The sequence below is a fragment of the Scyliorhinus torazame genome, chromosome 21 (genome assembly GCF_047496885.1).
Source record: "Scyliorhinus torazame isolate Kashiwa2021f chromosome 21, sScyTor2.1, whole genome shotgun sequence".
Lineage (NCBI taxonomy): Eukaryota > Metazoa > Chordata > Chondrichthyes > Carcharhiniformes > Scyliorhinidae > Scyliorhinus > Scyliorhinus torazame.
Genome location: NC_092727.1, coordinates 7,372,045 through 7,391,648, shown reverse-complemented (window position 1 = coordinate 7,391,648; position 19,604 = coordinate 7,372,045). Strand labels below are relative to the sequence as shown.

The 19,604-nt window shown below is 46.7% G+C and overlaps 1 protein-coding gene across 2 annotated transcripts in view; it reads left to right on the top strand.

Annotated features, from left to right (window-relative positions):
* Positions 1 to 18,554, top strand: part of LOC140398128 (ubiquitin-associated and SH3 domain-containing protein B-like) — a 156,914-nt gene extending 138,360 nt beyond the window's left edge. For both annotated transcript variants that reach the window (XM_072486395.1, XM_072486397.1), the window contains exons 9-14: positions 846 to 968; positions 6,986 to 7,078; positions 8,006 to 8,150; positions 8,473 to 8,579; positions 12,595 to 12,704; positions 14,217 to 18,554. In XM_072486395.1, the coding sequence (XP_072342496.1) occupies positions 846 to 968; positions 6,986 to 7,078; positions 8,006 to 8,150; positions 8,473 to 8,579; positions 12,595 to 12,704; positions 14,217 to 14,354 (716 nt within the window). In that variant the 3' untranslated portion in view covers positions 14,355 to 18,554. The remainder of the gene's footprint in view (positions 1 to 845; positions 969 to 6,985; positions 7,079 to 8,005; positions 8,151 to 8,472; positions 8,580 to 12,594; positions 12,705 to 14,216) is intronic.
* Positions 18,555 to 19,604: the final 1,050 nt, after the last annotated feature.

The window sequence follows — 19,604 nt, the reverse complement described above, 5'->3', positions numbered from 1 at the left end:
ATACTGGAACAGGGTTATTCAGTCATTCCTGCTGATCCCAGTCCAGTGTTTACATTCTGCAAAGTTTGTGGTTCCGTGCCTCCAGCTTCCTAGTCTCTAGAATTCCTTTCCGAAACATCTCCACCTCCTTTAGAATGTTCCTTAAAATCCTGCCTCTGACCAAGCTGTTAGTCACCTGTCCTAATATTTCCTTACTTGAGTCCGTGTCAAATGCTGTTTTGATAACCCTCCTGTGAAACGCATTTGGGCTTTTTATTGTGTGAAAGGTGCTATATAAATGCAAGTTAACAAAGCCTTGCTGCCAGTTACCCCTCCTGAGATTACCGGGGCGGAAATGATTGGAAATGTACCGTATGACATCAGCCACATTGGGGTAACACGATGGCAGTTATCGAGGCCGTGCCCAAGTGGCTTCCGGAGGTTACTGTGGTCCATTGTTGACACGTATTTGCATTGTACAGGAAGGCAAGAGGACTCTTTGAACGAGCTATTTGACATTTAGCTTGTGGTTCTTAATGAATTTTATTAGATCTCACTCCCCTCCTTCCTTCAAGCCTTTTGCGATATTTGTTCTCTGCTTTTCTTTTATTGAGCACTGGTTTCACTCGCTGAAGGCTCTGACTTTGCTGCTGTCAACTTCTGGCAAGCAAAACACTGAGCTCCCCTCCCAAAATCACAACCGAAAATGCTGGATAAACTCAGTAGGTCTGGCAGCATCTGTGGAGAGAAACCGAGTTAACGTTTTGAGTCTTCGTGACCCTTCTACAGCTCCCCCCACAAGCATGCTAATTCCGATTCCTGTCCCGTTTAAAGAGTTAATCTCCTGCCATTTACTTTTGAAATAGGTAATTACATACGGTCCAATTTGAACATGCCCCCGATTCTACCTCCGAGAAGTGGTGGATACAGGGACTATGAGAAAGACGCTCCCATCACTGTGTTTGGCTGTGCACAGGCTAGGCTTGTCGGTGAGTTAATTCTGTCACTATCTTGATCCATCTTTAGCGTGTCAATGCTGTTCGTATGGTATAATAGATTATTCATGACCCCCCATGGCCCACCTTCGATTTCCTGTGCTGCATTATCTCGTCTCTGGCACCCCACAAAGGATAGCTTGCTCCCGAGATCCCTGGAAATGTTGTTCTGTGAATCTCACTATATTTTACCATCAAGCAGGGAGTGTTACAAAGGGAAGGTGCTATGCATAGATCCGTACTCTGTTCTGGGCACCAGATTGTGGGAAGGTCATGTGGACTTTGCAGGGGAAAAATAACTCAACTCAACTCCTTTCCAATTCTTCTGCCAATTAGTTTAAATCTATGCCTCCCAGGATGTTCATGCAAAGCAAATTAAGTCCTTCATTATCACGAGGCCCCTCAATTTTATGAACCTCAATTATATCTCCCATCATGCTTCTCTATTCCAAAGAAAACAGCCTCCGCCTATTCCATCTTCCCTCATGATTAGATAACAAACTAGTCTTTATAATCAATTTTCAACAAGGAAACTGCAATTAAAGACTAGCGAACAAGACCCTACCTGCTACAGTAGTGAACTCGCCAACATTGAGGGCATTTAAAAGTTTATTGGATAAGCATATGGATGATAATGGCATAGTGTAGGTTAGATGGCTTTTGTTTCGGTGCAACATCGTGGGCCGAAGGGCCTGTACTGCGCTGTATCGTTCTATGTTCTATGTTCTAAGACCTCATCTCTTACTCTCAGGACAACTGGGTTATCAGAACAGTGATTCCAGCTGTTATATAAACAGCAATTAACCCGACATACTCAGGGCAGCACGGTAGCACAAGTGATTAGCACTGTAGTTTCACAGCACCAGGGTTCCAGGTTCGATTCTCCGCTGGGTCACTGTCTGTGTGGAGTCTGCACGTTCTCCCCGTGTGTGCGTGAGTTTCCTCCGGGTGCTCCGGTTTCCTCCCACAGTCCAAAGGCAGGTTAGGTGGATTGGCCATGATAAATTGCCCTTAGTGAGCAAGGTTATTGGGTTACGGGGATAGGGTGGAGGTGAGGGCTTAAGTGGGTTGGTGCAGACTCAATGGGCCGAATGGCCTCCTTCTGCACAGTATGTTCTATGCCTATGTCTATACACTAGACTTTGAGAGCATATGACCGATTTATGATTTTTAACTGATGTTAGTGGAAAAAACAATTAATCCGGAAGTTGAATACGTTGGCCAGGATTTTCATAATGGTGAGGATTGAGGAGGGGGGTTGCTTTCCTGTCATCCCAGGAGTCGGCGGAGAACAGAACCCTACTCTCTGCCCGACAGTTGCTTAACGCTCCAACAAGTGTTCTCTGGCTGGAGGTGGGACTTCTGCCTGTCACTCATAGAATCTCTGCAATGCAGAAGGAGGCCATTCGGCCCATTGCGTCTGCACCGATCCTCCGAAAGAGCACCCTACCTAGGCCCACAGCCCCACCCTATCCCCCAAACCTCACCTAACCTTTGGACTCCAAGGCAATTCAGCAAGGCCAATCCACCTAACCCACACATCTTTGAAACTGGAGCACCCGGAGGAAACCCACGCAGACACTGGGAGAACGTGCAAACTCCACACAGACAGTCACCCGAGGCCGGAATTGAACCCGGGTCCCTGGTGTTGTGGGGCAGCAGTGCTAACTATTGTGTCATTGTGCAGTCCCGTCTCTGAGCGTTCCCGGCCAATCTGATTGATCGGCAGCTTTCTATTCCCATCAGCCTCAGAAAATGCAGTGGAGAGGATGGAGACAGCAAGGGTGTAAATCCAGGATGAGGTGGGTTTCGGGAGGTGAGGCTGGGTGGAGAGGGCGGTGTAGTGTGGGAAGAAATGGGTTGGGGTGATGGTGGAGAGGTCAGGGGTGTTGTAGGCAGATTACTACCTGAATGGTTGTAAATTGGGAGAGGGGAGTGTGCAGCGGGACCTGGGTGTCCTTGTGCACCATTCGCTGAAGGTAAGCATGCAGGTGCAGCAGGCGGTAAAGAAGGCTAATGGTATGTTGGCCTTCATTGCAAGAGGTTTTGAGTATAGAAGCAGGGATGTGTTGCTGCAATTGTACAGGGCCTTGGTGAGGCCACACTTGGAGTATTGTGGGCAGTTTTGGTCTCTGAGGAAGGATGTTCCTGCTCTCGAGGGAGTGCAGCAAAGGTTTACCAGACTGATTCCAAGGATGTGGGACTGTCCTATGAGGAGAGATTGACTAGGTTGGGATTGCTGTAGCTGGAATTCAGAAGAATGAGGGGGGATCTCATAGAGACTTATAAAATTCTAACAGGACTAGACAGGGTAAATGCAGGGGAGATGTTCCCAATGATGGATGTGTCCAGACCAGGGGTCACAGCCTGAGGATTCAGGATAAACCATTTTGGACAGCGATAAGGAGACATTTCTTCACACAGAGTGGTGAGCCTGTGGAATTCATTGCCACAGGAAGTACGTGATGCCAAAACTTTAAATGTATTCAAGAGACGGCTGGATATAGCACTTGGGGAGAATGGGATCAAAGGCTATGGGGAGAAAGCAGGATTAGGCTATTGAGTTGGATGATCAGCCATGATCGTGATGAATGGCGGAGCAGGCTCGAAGGGCCAAAAGGCCTCCTCCTGCTCCCATCCTCTATGTATCTATGTATGTATCTATGTAGGGGAGAACTGCAGGGGTCAGTTCTTTTGAGTGGGGAGTGGAGGCAGGGGATGATACCTAAGGTTAATAGGGGGCAGCTGATGGAGGCGCTCCCCAAGCTGCCCTCCACCCACACCCCGAGGCCCGAACAGTGTTACCTTTTGGGCTTTCCCTAACCCGGAACTCCTCTCACCATTCTGAAATTGAGGCTGGATGGTCAGTACTTGGCAACTTGAGGACTTCAATTGGAGCACAGATTGGCAGGCTGCCCAATGCCTTCCCCGTCCCATAAAATTATGGAGAGGTCGGATTGGGTAGGAATCTGTTGGGTACACCATCGGGGCATTTTTGCGGCCACTCCCTGCCTGCAAACCCACGGTGGGAGGATGCAAGTTTCTGCCCATTGGTCCAAGTTCAGAAACAAACTGTTCAATAACAAACTGTCCGTCTGCAATGGTGACCCCACCTGGTAATGAACAATTAAACAGAGAGAGCCGACTGATGATAAATCGGCATCAACTAATGGGTCCAATTGGTAGCTCTTTCAGAGACTATGCACACTCGATGGACTGAATGGTTTCCTTTTCTGTGAGAATCTATGAATAATCGGGGGTGAAAGACTCATCCGCCAAAAAGAATTGGACTAAACGTACTCAGCTGAATGTCTTCAGACTAGGCTTTTTCGATTTTGAGGAGCAGGAGGGTGCTAAAGTTTAAAAATGGGTCCCAATAATCAGTTGGGTTCAGTGACATGGGCCGGAAATGTTCCCACTCGTGCTACCGGTGAGATTGTCCATTCCTGCCGAAGTTGGCAAAGGTATGAATGGCTCGTCCATCTGCTGTGGAAGAACCCGCAATAGAGCGGGCTGGGAAACTCTGACCATTGCCTCTTCAGAATTAGCGAATTCTCAGTTTCCTGCTTCTTGCATTATTTAATTGATACCCTTCGCAATCAGTTTAATAATTTCAAATCATACAGCACAAGATGAGGTTATTCAGCCTGTCAGGTCTGTACTGGCCCCTTTGACAGATTCTGTCCAATTCGTCCCCTGCCCTTTCCCAATAGCCCTGCTTTTTCATTCCCCTGTTCACCTATTTACCCAATTATGTTTTGAAAGTTTATATTGACTCTGCTTCCATCACAGTTTCGAGGCTGTACCATCTGTGTGATCTGATTTTGCCCTAACTACTCTATTGCAACTCCTCATGATTTTGAATACCTCTATTAAATCTGCTCTAAGGAGAATAATCCCAGCATCTCCAGTCTATCCACATTAACTGAGGTTCCCTCATCACTGGTATAAACCCAGTAAATTTCCTCGGCACCCTTTCCAAGGATCCAAAAATGTGCAGGTTAGGTGGATTGGCCATGATCAAATTGTCCCTTGGTGTCCAGCGGCATAAGGGTTTATTGGGGTTACGGGAATAGAGACAAAGTGGGTATGGGTAGAGTGCTCATTTGAAGGGTCGATGCAGACTCAATGGGCCGAATGGCCTCCTTCTGCACTGTAGGGATTATGATTCTTTTAAAAAAAAAAAAAAAAAAAAAATTATATTCTCCTTTTTCGCATTTTCTCCCCAATTTACACCCACCAACAATAAACAATAATCAGTAACAAATACATCAATCCCCATATCAATAACAACGATCCCATCCTCCCACCAAACCCCAAACATTAGCCCGCATGTTCACATAAACAAATGACAAAAAGGAATCTGGAATCACCCATGGCCACCATTAACACACACAGCCCCCCCCCCCCCCCCCCCCCCACCAAACTAATGTTTGTTATCCAGTTCTTGAAAGTGCATAATGAATAATGCCCATGAATTGTAGAACCCCTCCATCCTTCCCCTCAGTTCAAACTTAACCTTCTCAAGAGACAAGAATTCCAACAAGTACCCCGCCCCCCCCCCCCCCCCCCCTCCCCCCCACCACGCCAGGGCACAGGGTGGAGAGGCTGCTCTCCATCCCATCAGGATCCGCCTTCGGGTGATCAACGAGGCAAAGGCTACAGCATCTGCCTCCACACCCGTTTCCAACCCTGGCTGTTCCGAAACCCCGAATATGGCCTCCCGGGGGCCCGGGTCCAGTTTCATGTGCATCACTTTAGAAATTATCCTAAAAATCTCCTTCCAGTAATCCTCTAGCTTGGGACAGGACCAAAACATATGAACGTGATTTGCGCCCCCCCCCCCCCCCCCCGCAATGTTCATACGCATTTTCTACTCCTTCAAAGAATCAGCTCATCCTCGCCCTTGTGAGGTGTGCTCGGTATACCACCTTCAGCTGTATCAGCCCCAACCTCGCACACAAGGTGGAGGCATTCACTCTCCGGGCACCTCACACCAGAACCCCTCCTCCATATCCTCTCCCAACTCTTCCTCCCACTTTGCTTTGATCCCTTCCAGTGGTGCCTTCTCCTCCTCCAAAATAGCTCCGTAGACCGCTGACACAACCCCCTTCTCCAGTCCCCCTGTCGTCAGCACCTCCTCCAGCAATGTGGAGGCCGGCTCCTCCGGGAAGTTCTGTATCTCCTTTCTAGCAAAATCTCGAACCTGCATGTATCTAAACATTTCCCCCTGCTCCAGCCCATACTTCGCTTCCAGCTCCTTCAATCCTGCAAACCGATCCCTAAGAAACAAATCTTTTAGTGTCTTAATCTCCTTCTCCTCCCAATTCCGAAAATGTCCATCCCACCTACCTGGCTCAAATCTGTGGTTCCTCGGGATTCTATGATTCTATAAGGCTTTGGCATCCTTTCCTGTTGCCCAGGATTGGACTCACTACTCCAGCTGCAGACTAATGTGTGCTTTTTGAAATGTTTTGTATAACTTCTTTACTTTTGTTCTCTTTGCTGTTTAGAAAACCAGGGATCTGGTATTTTTTTAAACTGCCTCCTTAATGTGTCCCATCACCTTTTGAAGAGCCGTGTACATACAGTTCCAGGTCTCTTGGTTCCTGTACCACCTTTAAAATAATAACATTTAATTTATATTGCCTCTTGGTTTTAAGTATAAATTTGACTTAATTATCTGGACTTTTAAGTGTCAGACCTCGGTGCGTACACACTAGCATGTCGCACATGGCTGCAGGTCACCGTTGCCCTCGATCATTATCTAAGGACAGAACAACCATAAACCACCCTGCTGTGGTTCAGTATAGACCTGGAGAGGGAAATGGGGACCTTGCCGTTCTGTATGGTTCAGTGTCACATCTGAACTTGCTTCCAAGCCACTAGGGAAGCTTCCATTCAATGTACCTTCAGGGTCATAGTGAGGTTGAAGAGGAGACCCAGGAAAAGTCTTCATAATGCCGCTGTGCTTGGGGAGAATCTGATTGTCGGCTGTGCTTTATTTGTAGGTGAAGCCCTGCTGGAAAGTAAATCAGTCATTGATTACGTGTACTGTTCACCCTCACTACGCTGTGTGCAGACAGCATTCAACATACTGAAAGGTAATGGGACAACTGCCTACATTTACAAAATTCTTCCTAACCGTCCCAAACTTTGTAACGCTCTGCTAGTTGCATGACCCTCTTTGTACTGTCAGTTTTTCTGCATTAGGACATTGCCATCACCGACCGGCCTTTCCACTCATCCATCATGACTGACTCTCACTGGGGTATGGGTCCCACACACACTGACTCTCACTGGGGTACGGGTCCCACACACACTGACTCTCACTGGGGTACGGGTTCCACACACACTGACTCTCACTGGGGTACAGTTCCACACGCACTGACCCTCACTGGGGTACGGGTCCCACACACGCTGACTCTCACTGGGATGCGGGTCCCACACACACTGACTCTCACTGGGGTACGGGGTCCACACATGCTGACTCTCACTGGGGTACAGTTCCACACGCACTGACCCTCACTGGGGTACGGGGTCCACACATGCTGACTCTCACTGGGTACGGGTACCACACACACTGACTCTCACTGGGGTACAGTTCCACACGCACTGACCCTCACTGGGGTACGGGGTCCACACATGCTGACTCTCATTGGGTACGGGTACCACACACACTGACTCTCACTGGGGTACAGTTCTGCACACACTGACTCTCTAGTGAGGGTCAGTGTTTGCGGAACCCGTACCCCAGTGAGAGTCAGCATCTTCAGAAGTGACATTGATAAAGTTTTAGTGGCAGGCCCATAGTTTATGCAGCAATGATCTGGAGTTACTCGTTTTGTTAAATGAGTTAGTAAGGATGTCACCACTGATCTTCCACGAGCCTGCCCTGAACTCTCCACTGTTATCATTTCAATCCTCTGGCCCTCACCCACCTCATTTTGAACACTGTTCTCATGAAGCTTGATGAATAACACCTCATCTTTCCTTGTCACGAGGTCATTGTATCTTCAATTGGTTCACAGGACTTCAGCAGGGAAACCAGAAGAAAGTTCGGGTCGAGCCTGGGCTGTTTGAGTGGACTAAGTGGGTCTCTGGGAATACCTTGCCCGCATGGATGTCAACAGAGGAACTTGCAGCAGCTGATCTGGGGACTGATACAACCTATAGGTAAGAATTCGCACAAAGTACTCACCAAATGCCAGCATTCAAATGTGGCATTTCCCCTTTGTACAGGTCAAATCATTTGTCCTTGAACCATTTTGTGGGAAGTATTTAAATCCTTTGAGAACGATATTAATATGTCCGTGGGAAATAGGATGATACAGTGGAAATGGAGGTTCTGTGGTCCATGGTGTTTGTTACCTGTTTAGAGTGTTAACTATGAGAAATTTCTTTACTCGAGGATTGTACAGTTTCTCAGTCCTCTGTCGCCAAGGGCTTTGGATGTTCCGTCGTTGAGTAGATTCTAACCAATATTTATATATTGCAGACCTCATTTACCAGCAAGTAAACTGGGGATTTCTGAATCCTATGAGACGTACATTAGCAGGAGTTGCCAGGTGATGAGGGATATCCTGGCTGAATGTAAAGTCAAAGGTAACTACAAGACTCATTAAGAAAACAACAGTATTTTCAGTTGCGATTTTGAGGTGAAATGTGCTGGGGAATTACTTCAATAAGACAATATGTGAGATTTTCTGGTCATTCCTGCTGGCGGAATCTCCCGGTCTTGCCGATGGTGCAAACAACGGAGAACCCCATTGACCATGTTGGGACTGGAAAATCCTGCAGCTGGCCAGTGGTGGGTCCCCTCCGCTGGCGTAAAACACTTGGTGGAATATCCCACCCAATGAGTGTGACAGATCCATCAGGGTTTGAGATTAAGTTTCGAACAAAATAATAAGCAAGACTTGTGTTCATATCGCATCCTTCACAAACATTTGACTAACATCCGCCATCATTAAAACCAGCCTTCAGACACAGACATAGACACACGCACACAGACACACACACTCACAGACACAAATAGACACACGCACACAGACACACACACTCACAGACACAAATAGACACATGCACACAGACACACACACTCACAGACACAAATAGACACACGCGCACACACACAGTCACACACACATTGTAGGGGCGGCACAATGGTTAGCACTGCTGCTTCACGGCGCCAAGGACGCCGATATTCCGATATTCAGGACGCCAAAGCGTGTAATGAGGCAGTGGGGAAGGGAACACTGACAAAGGAGAGTATTTGCAGGCATGGAGATGGGTTGAAGTGTGTATACTTCAACGCAAGAAGCATCAGGAATAAGGTGGGTGAACTTAAGGCATGGATCGGTACTTGGGACTACGATGTGGTGGCCATCACGGAAACTTGGATAGAAGAGGGGCAGAAATGGTTGTTGGAGGTCCCTGGTTACAGATGTTTCAATAAGATTAGGGAGGGTGGTAAAAGAGGTGGGGGGGTGGCATTATTAATTAGAGATAGTATAACAGCTGCAGAAAGGAAGTTCGAGGAGTATCACCCTATTGAGGTAGTATGGGTTGAAGTCCGAAATAGGAAAGGCGCAGTCACCTTGTTAGGAGTTTTCTATAGGCCCCCCAATAGTAGCAGAGATGTGGAGGAACAGATTGGGAAACAGATTTTGGAAAGGTGCAGAAGTCACAGGGTAGTAGTCATGGGTGACTTTAACTTCCCAAATATTGAGTGGAAACTCTTTAGATCAAATAGTTTGGATGGGGTGGTGTTTGTGCAGTGTGTCCAGGAAGCTTTTCTAACACAGTATGTAGATTGTCCGACCAGAGGAGGGGCAATATTGGATTTAGTACTTGGTAATGAACCAGGGCAAGTGATAGATTTGTTAGTGGGGGAGCATTTTGGAGATAGTGACCACAATTCTGTGACTTTCACTTTAGTAATGGAGAGGGATAGGTACGTGCAACAGGGCAAGGTTTACAATTGGGGGAAGGGTAAATACGATGTTGTCAGACAAGAATTGAAGTGCATAAGTTGGGAACATAGGCTGGCAGGGAAGGACACAAGTGAAATGTGGAACTTGTTCAAGGAACAGGTGCTACGTGTCCTTGATATGTATGTCCCTGTCAGGCAGGGAAGAGATGGTCGAGTGAGGGAACCATGGTTGACAAGAGAGGTTGAATGTCTTGTTAAGAGGAAAAAGGTGACTTCTGTAAGGCTGAGGAAACAAGGTTCAGACAGGGCATTGGAGGGATACAAGATAGCCAGGAGGGAACTGAAGAAAGGGATTAGGAGAGCTAAGAGAGGGCATGAACAATCTTTGGCGGGTAGGATCAAGGAAAACCCCAAGGCCTTTTACACATATGTGAGAAATATGAGAATGACTAGAGCGAGGGTAGGTCCAATCAAGGACAGTAGCGGGAGATTGTGTATTGAGTCTGAAGAGATAGGAGAGGTCTTGAATGAGTACTTTTCTTCTGTATTTACAAATGAGAGGGGCCATATTGTTGGAGAGGACAGTGTGAAACAGATTGGTAAGCTCGAGGAAATACTTGTTAGGAAGGAAGATGTGTTGGGCATTTTGAAAAACTTGAGGATAGACAAGTCCCCCGGGCCTGACGGGATATATCCAAGGATTCTATGGGAAGCAAGAGATGAAATTGCAGAGCCGTTGACAATTATCTTTTCATCCTCACTGTCAACAGGGGTGGTACCAGGGGATTGGAGAGTGGCGAATGTCGTGCCCCTGTTCAAAAAAGGAACTAGGGATAACCCTGGGAATTACAGGCCAGTTAGTCTTACTTCGGTGGTAGGCAAAGTAATGGAAAAGGTACTGAAGGATAGGATTTCTGAGCATCTGGAAAGACACTGCTTGATTAGGGATAGTCAGCACGGATTTGTGAGGGGTAGGTCTTGCCTAACAAATCTGATTGAATTCTTTGAGGAGGTGACCAAGCATGTGGATGAAGGTAAAGCAGTGGATGTAGTGTACATGGATTTTAGTAAGGCATTTGATAAAGTTCCCCATGGTAGGCTTATGCAGAAAGTAAGGAGGCATGGGATAGTGGGAAATTTGGCCAGTTGGATAACAAACTGGCTAACCGATAGAAGTCAGAGAGTGGTGGTGGATGGCAAATATTCAGCCTGGATCCCAGTTACCAGTGGCGTACCGCAGGGATCAGTTCTGGGTCCTCTGCTGTTTGTGATTCTCATTAATGACTTGGATGAGGGAGTTGAAGGGTGGGTCAGTAAATTTGCAGACGATACAAAGATTGGTGGAGTTGTGGATAGTAAGGAGGGCTGTTGTCGGCTGCAAAGAGACATAGATAGGATGCAGAGCTGGGCTGAGAAGTGGCAGATGGAGTTTAACCCTGAAAAGTGTGAGGTTGTCCATTTTGGAAGGACAAATATGAATGCGGAATACAGGGTTAACGGTAGAGTTCTTGGCAATGTGGAGGAGCAGAGAGATCTTGGGGTCTATGTTCATACATCTTTGAAAGTTGCCACTCAAGTGGATAGAGCTGTGAAGAAGGCCTATGGTGTGCTCGCGTTCATTAACAGAGGGATTGAATTTAAGAGCCGTGAGGTGATGATGCAGTTGTACAAAACTTTGGTAAGGCCACATTTGGAGTACTGTGTACAGTTCTGGTCGCCTCATTTTAGGAAGGATGTGGAAGCTCTGGAAAAGGTGCAAAGAAGATTTACCAGGATGTTGCCTGGAATGGAGAGTAGGTCTTACGAGGAAAGGTTGAGGGTGCTAGGCCTTTTCTCATTAGAGCGGAGAAGGATGAGGGGCGACTTGATAGAGGTTTATAAGATGATCAGGGGAATAGATAGAGTAGACAGTCAGAGACTTTTTCCCCGGGTGGAACACACCATTACAAGGGGACATAAATTTAAGGTGAAAGGTGGAAGATATAGGAGGGATATCAGAGGTAGGTTCTTTACCCAGAGAGTAGTGGGGGCATGGAATGCACTGCCTGTGGAAGTAGTTGAGTCGGAAACATTAGGGACCTTCAAGCAGCTATTGGATAGGTACATGGATTACGGTAAAATGATATAGTGTAGATTTATTTGTTCTTAAGGGCAGCACGGTAGCATTGTGCATAGCACAATTGCTTCACAGCTCCATGGTCCCAGGTTCGATTCCGGATTGGGTCATTGTCTGTGCGGAGTCTGCACGTCCTCCCCGTGTCTGCGTGGGTTTCCTCCGGGTGCTCCGGTTTCCTCCCACAGTCCAAAGATGTGCGGGTTAGGTGAATTGGCCAATGATAAATTGCCCTTAATGTCCAAATTGCCCTTGGTGTTGGGTGGAGGTGTTGAGTTTGGGTAGGGTGCTCTTTCCAAGAGCCGGTGCAGACTCAAAGGGCCGAATGGCCTCCTTCTGCACTGTAAATTCAATGATAATCTATGATTAATCTAGGACAAAGGTTCGGCACAACATCGTGGGCCGAAGGGCCTGTTCTGTGCTGTATTTTCTGTTCTATGTTCTATGAGGACCTGGGTTCAATCCTTGCCCCGGGTCACTGTCCGCGTGGAGTTTGCATATTCCCCGTGTCTGCGTATATAATAGTTATCTTGCAGATGCTGGGTTGACTGTTGGTTTGTTTTGGCTCTCAGGTAACAGTGTTCTGATTGTAGCACATGCCTCCTCCCTCGAGGCTTGCACTCGGCAGCTCCAGGGGCTCTCTGCACGCAATTCCAAGGATTTTGTTCAGGTGGTCCGAAAGGTCAGTGTTGTGCGTCCCCCCAGCTGGGACAGAGAATGTTACCGTGGGGTGGGATAAAAAATATTCTCAACTGTGAAACGGTGGAAGTACCTGTTTTTATTTTGGTTCACCTTTGTTAATAAACATGGATACTGGAGGGGTCAATGTTCACTGTGAGCAACAGTTGTCGGGCAGTGGGCTGCCCGACATTTTCTGGTCCAAGTCCTTGCTTGTTTTTAACTGTCAGGTCTTGTTTTCTTTCCACTAGCCAACTGCTCACGTGAGACAGGAGGAAAGAGGCAGCTGAACAGTTTGGGACATATCAAAAGCAGAGGACCTGATGTTAGGCCACCTGCACAGGGGTAATTTTCAGAGGGATGGGCACTGGGCAGGCATAGGGGAAGATCAAGTCTATTTCACAGATTAGGAGGTGGCATCAGGGCAGCAGCAAGTGTTTGGAGGAAAGGAAATTTTGAACAGAATAAACTTTATGCAAGATGATAAACGTCTGGAATCATCTGGTGTGCAGAGTATCCCAGGCATTATTTGGAAGTGGGAAGACGTTTCAAATGACAGTTAACTGTGATAAACACCAGGGCGGCACAGTGGAGCAGTGGTTAGCACTGCTGCCTCACGGCGCTAAGGACCCGGGTTCGAACCCAGCCCCGGGTCACTGTCCGTGTGGAGTTTGCACATTCTCCCCGTGTCTGCGTGGGTCTCACCCCCACAAACCTAAAAGAAGTGCAAGAAACGTAGTTTGGCCATGCTAAATTGCAACTTAACTGGGGAAAAAAAGAATTGGGTACTCTTTTTAAAAAAAAAAAAAAAAAATGTTTTTTTTAAACCGTGGTCAACACCATTGACTTGCATGTAAGGAAATGGCCCAATCATTTTAAAGGTTAATCAAAAATCTACAAGTCACATGCCAACTTTCCACTGTTATGTTTCCCGTTGTAACCTGGGTTCCAGATGGTTTGATGAAATTTCTTATTAATTTGTGAAGGGTGATGATGCAAGTGTGAATGAAGACGGAGGACAGCATAAACTACATGGTACAATTTTACATAAGGTGCTGGTACAGACAGAAGCAGAGGAAAGATGAGATACTTCCATTAAATGATTATACTCCGCCTGAAGGGGCGGTAGAAGTGAATTCAATGGATTGCAAGGTTATGGGAGCTGAAGAATTGGGTTGTTCTTTCAAAGAACTGGCACAGGATTGATGGACCGAACGTCCTCTTGTGTTGCATGATTCTATTCATCAAGATCGCAAAGTTGGCTAAACGCTCTTCACCCAAATGGAAATGGAATTTATAGAATTCTAAGTGATCAGGAAGATGCAATCAATCACAGTGACAATAAGTTGAAGGGGTGTGTTTCTAGAGGAGGGTTATGACATGAAGGTGGGTTTCAGATTATTGATTCATTGGGCCAAATAGCTCCTAGAGCAGAGGAATTGGATGGCTCAATACAAGTATGATGGCCACCTCCTGTGTTGCATCATTCTATGATCCATGTTTTTTCTTCCCACAGATCCCGTATTTAGGATTCTGCGCCTGTGAAGAATTAGAAGACGCGGGTATATGGCAGCTGGTAGATCCTCCGATCCTACCCCTCACCCATGGCCCCAATCACAGTTTTAGCTGGAGAGACATCTTGTACCAAGACTGAAAAAAATGGAAAAGAAGCTCACCCACCGCTGGAAGATAGAGCCATTAATAGCATGTGCTTCCACTTACGACATCATCTCCTTTCCACATACTCTGTACGAGCAGGTTCATTTCACTGCCACGCTCGTTATAGTGTGTGTGATTCAACAGCCAACTGGTGCCCGTAGCTTTAATTATTTGATTATCTTGTATGCCTGTACAATACTTTGTTTTGACAGGACTGATTTTCCATTCATCGGATTGCCTGAAGCAGATGATGAATGATTTATGTTATTGCAGGGCCAAATATATTTGGGTCAGGACAAGATTTAAGTTCTGAGGCCTGGTTTGAATGGAACTTGAGTAAACTCAGAGATCCTAAATGTAGTTGAGGGACCTTGAGGTTGCTGCAGGTGCATGATATATTTTTGAATAGTGCGTCACACAGTGTCACTTGGACCTGTGGTGTACTGGAGCAATAACCGGGGCACGGAGTTCTACATAATGTGCTTCATAAGCAAAGATGGATGGTTTGAAATGCTTTCCTTGTGGAGCAAGGCTGACTAGGATTCCTGCTCCATTTACATGGACTAGTGGGACTTTGCTTATCTCAAATTCTTGGGACAGTCGAGAAGTATTTTTTTTTCTCCTTCCCTGTTCTATTTAAATGAAGCCAAATATCAAAATGAATTTTAAATTAAAACCAAAGGAACGGCTCATGAGGTATTGCTGAAATGAAGCCTACAATCAGATATTTAAATATATTAAAATACACTTCACGTCCATCCTTAATTATTAGCCTACAATTGAGAAGGGGCCCTATTTATTGCGTGTATTGTAAGTGGTTGGCCTGAAAACACAATTCTATGAAATGTAGTCAGAGATGTGTTTAAATTGCTAATGTTGGACTCCCCAGCAGGAAGGCTGCCCTCCAATGGACTGTGGCTACAACACTGATAGCCCTGATTCTCCAATCAGTGCTCTGTGCAAGCAGGAGTGTGTAGTGGGACTGCAGGATCGTGGAATCGTATGAGTTTGTAAATTGGAGGGTGAGGTACGACTGAGGGAGACCTTGAAAATTATGCAGTAGTGTACCTGAGTTCCTTCATAGTTAGTTCGTACTTCTGCTATTTAAATGTAGGTTTGATACTCCACCCCCCCCCCCCCCCCCCCCCCCCAATATCCATCAAGCAGAGGCCTTTAATGTGAACATGCTCACCTTTCTTGCATTAATTTTCACAGTGTAATTTAAAGACCGGAATGTCATAGTTATGAGTCTTATAATGAGGGTATGTCAAACCAGCCGAGCGCTGTGTAAATGTGGTTCCTCTGTACCCTGTAGAAAACTGGAATGAGAACTATAGAACTCGTCTATTTCTCTTTCCTATTTTTCCTTGGATAGGCTTTTACAATAGAAGGTTCATATTGTTAATATATCAGTCTCAACTGGAATCTGCATGCTTGATCCACATCTTCAAAATTCTTTCCACGTTTTAGGGAAATTAATCTAAGTTAGTTTGTGTTGTTGTTACCTCAGGACAGATTTGAAGTTGCCGTGTTGTATTTCTCCATTTCCTACCGGGCCTCCAATATGAGGTATTTTATTGGAAGGTTAGCCTTATCTGACAAATCTCTAGTGAATAACTTTTTGTTCCCTCCGAGGCAAAGATCTTCAGCCTGAATTGTCCCTCACCTGAAAGGTGAAGGTAATGTTTGTTGGGTGGAGTGGGGAGGTTGTCCACCACCATTATAGACATGGTTGAATTTTCATCCAAATGATTTCAATGGGATGAAAAGAAGGATAAGTTCTATACCAAGTATTAACCCAGTATTCTATTTTCTGTATTTAACCCAAAAGTTTAAAAACCGAAAACCTTTTTTTTTTTTAAGTGCGGAAGATGGAGGGATTCTAGACAATCTTTTTGACTTCAGCCCAAAGCTGGATTCCCGTGAAAAATTAAGTTGCTGCTCGTGGATATTTGGACAATTGGGAATCAAAGCATTTCTGTTTAATCGTGAAATTTCTGTTATGTGGGTTGTGAGTTGTTTTCGTTTATCACACAATGCCTTCTGGTGTTTACAGTCTGCAGGCCATATGGGGTTGGAGGGGGGTGGGGGAGGGTGTCACTGGGCTTTTGGGGAAATGACCTCTCTACCTTTAGGCGTTGTAAAATCCACGTTTACAATTTCAATTCTTTCAGCAAAGCCCTAAAATTGTATCTAATCAGCTACTGTGTGTGTGTTGGGGGGGTGAAGTTGAAGGGGATGGGGTGACGGAGGGGGCATGCACACTATGAAACAGTTAACTGAAGTTTTGGTAAATTTGTACAGCACGTTGCTGTTCCACGTGTACCTGGATGTCCCAGGTTTGATCCCTGAATCCATTTTGAGGTATTTAATGTGAACTGGGCAGCCGTGTGGATGGGTGGCTGGAACTGGCCTCATTGCCGTGGGCCCTCAAGAATGTGAACTTGGTCCGGGATCCTCTTCCTGAAAACTGTCGAGTGGCTCTGGCTGGAAGTATCGGTATTGGTTGAGAGCAAAGACCTGAGCTCGACTGTGATGCACTCAAGAAGACGAATAGCATGTTAAGACTTACAAAATCCATGCATGATTGCAATGGTGGGGAGGCGAGCAGCGGGGATGATGCAGCTGGCTAACTGGCATTGGAACTGTAACCCAGCAACAAGTTGATTGGAAGGAAAGAGTTGCAATTGCAACCTTGGTGTGATGTTTGACCCCAAGATGAGCTTCCAACCACATATCTGCAATATCACTAAAACCACCTATTTCCCACCTCTGCATTGGCTCATCGGCTGTAAGACTTTCATCCATGTCTTTATTATCTCTAGACTTGCCTGTTTTATCACACCCGTGGCCAGCTCCCACACTCTACCCCTCTGTAAATGTGAAGTAATCAGAACTCTGTTACCTGTGTCCCAACACGCATCATATCTGTGCTGGGTGACCTACATTGCTTTCGATTTTTTTTCTTTTTTAAATTCTCATCCTTGTTTTCCAGCTCCCTCCATGGCCTCATCCCTCCTTATCCTGCAATCTCCTCCACCTTCCGAGATATCTCACTTTCTTCAGTTAAAGCTTTTTTGGCATCCCTGATCTTAATTGCGCCCACATAGGTGCACGTGTTTCCAGCTGCCTTGGACTTTGGCTCTGAAATTCCCTCCCCGAACCTTTTTCCTCCTTTAAGATGGATCCTTAAAACCTCCCTCTTTGACCAATATTTTGCTCATCTGCTCTGATATCTATTTTCAAGGTGAAGCTTAATAAAACTAAAAGCGGAAAATTCTGAGAATATCAGCAGGGCAGGCAGCATCTATGGAGAGAGAAACCGAAATGTCTCGGGTCAATTGATCTGAAACGTTGACTCAGTTTCTCTCTGCAGAGACATTGCCAGACCTGCTGAGTATTTCCCGCATTTTCTGCTTATAATTTCAGGTTTCCAACACCTTCAGTATTTTCCTTCGGTTTGATATTGCTTCTGTGAAGTGCCTTGGGCATTTTACCATGTTAAAAGCACTATATAGGCAAGTTCATGGGCGCTATTCCGCCCCCCCCCCCCCCCCCCCCCGGCCAGGTTGGAGAATCGCCGGGGCACCGCGCGAATCGCACCTCGCCGCCCGACCCCCGCACATGATTCTCCCACCTCCCGGATACCAGCGGCGTACCGGGCCGCTAGGAGAACCGGCGAGCGGCGATTCTCCGGCCCGGATGGGCCGAGCGGCCGCTACGACACGACAGGTTCCCGCCAGCGCTGTCCACCCCTGGTAGCTGCCGGCGGGAACTCTGCGGGAATGCTGGGGGGGGGGTGGGGGGGGTTCCTTCACCGGGGTGGCCTCCGATGGGGTCTGGCCCGCGATCGGGGCCCACCGATCGGCAGGCCGGCCTCTCCCCCTCCGGGCCAACTTCCTTCTGCGCGCGGCCCCAGAACACCAGCCCCATGTTGGTGAGGGGCCGGCGTGCGGTAAGACATTCCCCACGCATGTGCAGGATGGCGCGGTCCAACTGCGCATGCGCGGGTTGGCGCGGCGCCCATTTGGCGCCGCGTAAGGACACTGGAGCGGTGTGAACCTCTCCAGTGCTGTGCTGGCCCCCTGTGGGGGCCAGACTAGGTCATGCCCGGGCCCTGTTCGCGCCGTCGTGAAACGCGACGCCGCGAACACTTGGCCTCCATGTCGGAGAATCGCCCCCGTTGTTGTTGTTGTTGAAAGAAATTTCAGTTGCATTACATTAATGCCATAAGTTAAAAATGACTGTGCGGCCCTCGTTGTGATTCACGCACGGTCAAGTAGGCAGTGACAATCTGGGTTTTTCTAGGTTTCTAGATAGTGCTACAAATAGTGGTGACTTTGCATCACCAAGCAGGTCCGCCCCAACAAAAATTTGGATCAATTTTCCCTGTTAATCACATAACTATGTCCAGATGACACAAAGGTGGACATGTGCCTGTGGGCTGCTTCTGGCAGTCTTATTGGCTGAGCTTTTCTCAAAATTTACTTCCAGCATCTTGACACCATTTTGTGTGTAATCGTTTCCCAATCTCGGACAAGATGGAGAAAAGGATTGATCTGTAGAAAATGATAAGTGGACTCCTTATAAACTAGCTTATGATACTCTTGTGTACACTTCACATCAAAATCCTCTATATTGGGGGAGGGCGGGGAGGGATAATCTAACTTGTTGTACTCCTGACTGTACTGTAAATTGAAGATCACCGTAAATTGAAGATAACCGTAAGTGACATTAGACAGTGTATCAATGCAGCGATGCTCCCGATCCCATGTGTTTCCACCCAACCAATTAGTTTTGCAATGCTCGTGCTCCAACATCGTTCTTTTTCCAATCCAACCAGCTTCCAAGGGGGTGAGGATTTCTTCATTGGGAAGGTTAAAATAGGATCTAGGTGAAATGACATTGGTCAGCCTGTTGGGTGCCTGGTTGAAATGAGTGTGTATAAATCATAGCCAATTCCAGTTTGAAAAACTGTGGACTCATCGAATTTCTATTTCAGTATTGCAGTGTACAATTTGGGATACACCACTGTACCAAATAAAGAGTATGTTGAACTAATTAAAAGGAATATAATGTAGCTTTAGTGAATCACACAGGACCTGAGTAGACCTGTTCCTTGAGCGTTCGCCTTTGCAGCCCAGTTCAACTGTTTCACCATCACAAAGGATTTGCCCTCACCTAATGGTTATTCATATTCTTGTTTTGTTTCTACCTGCGCAATTTCATAGCATTTGTGCACAGG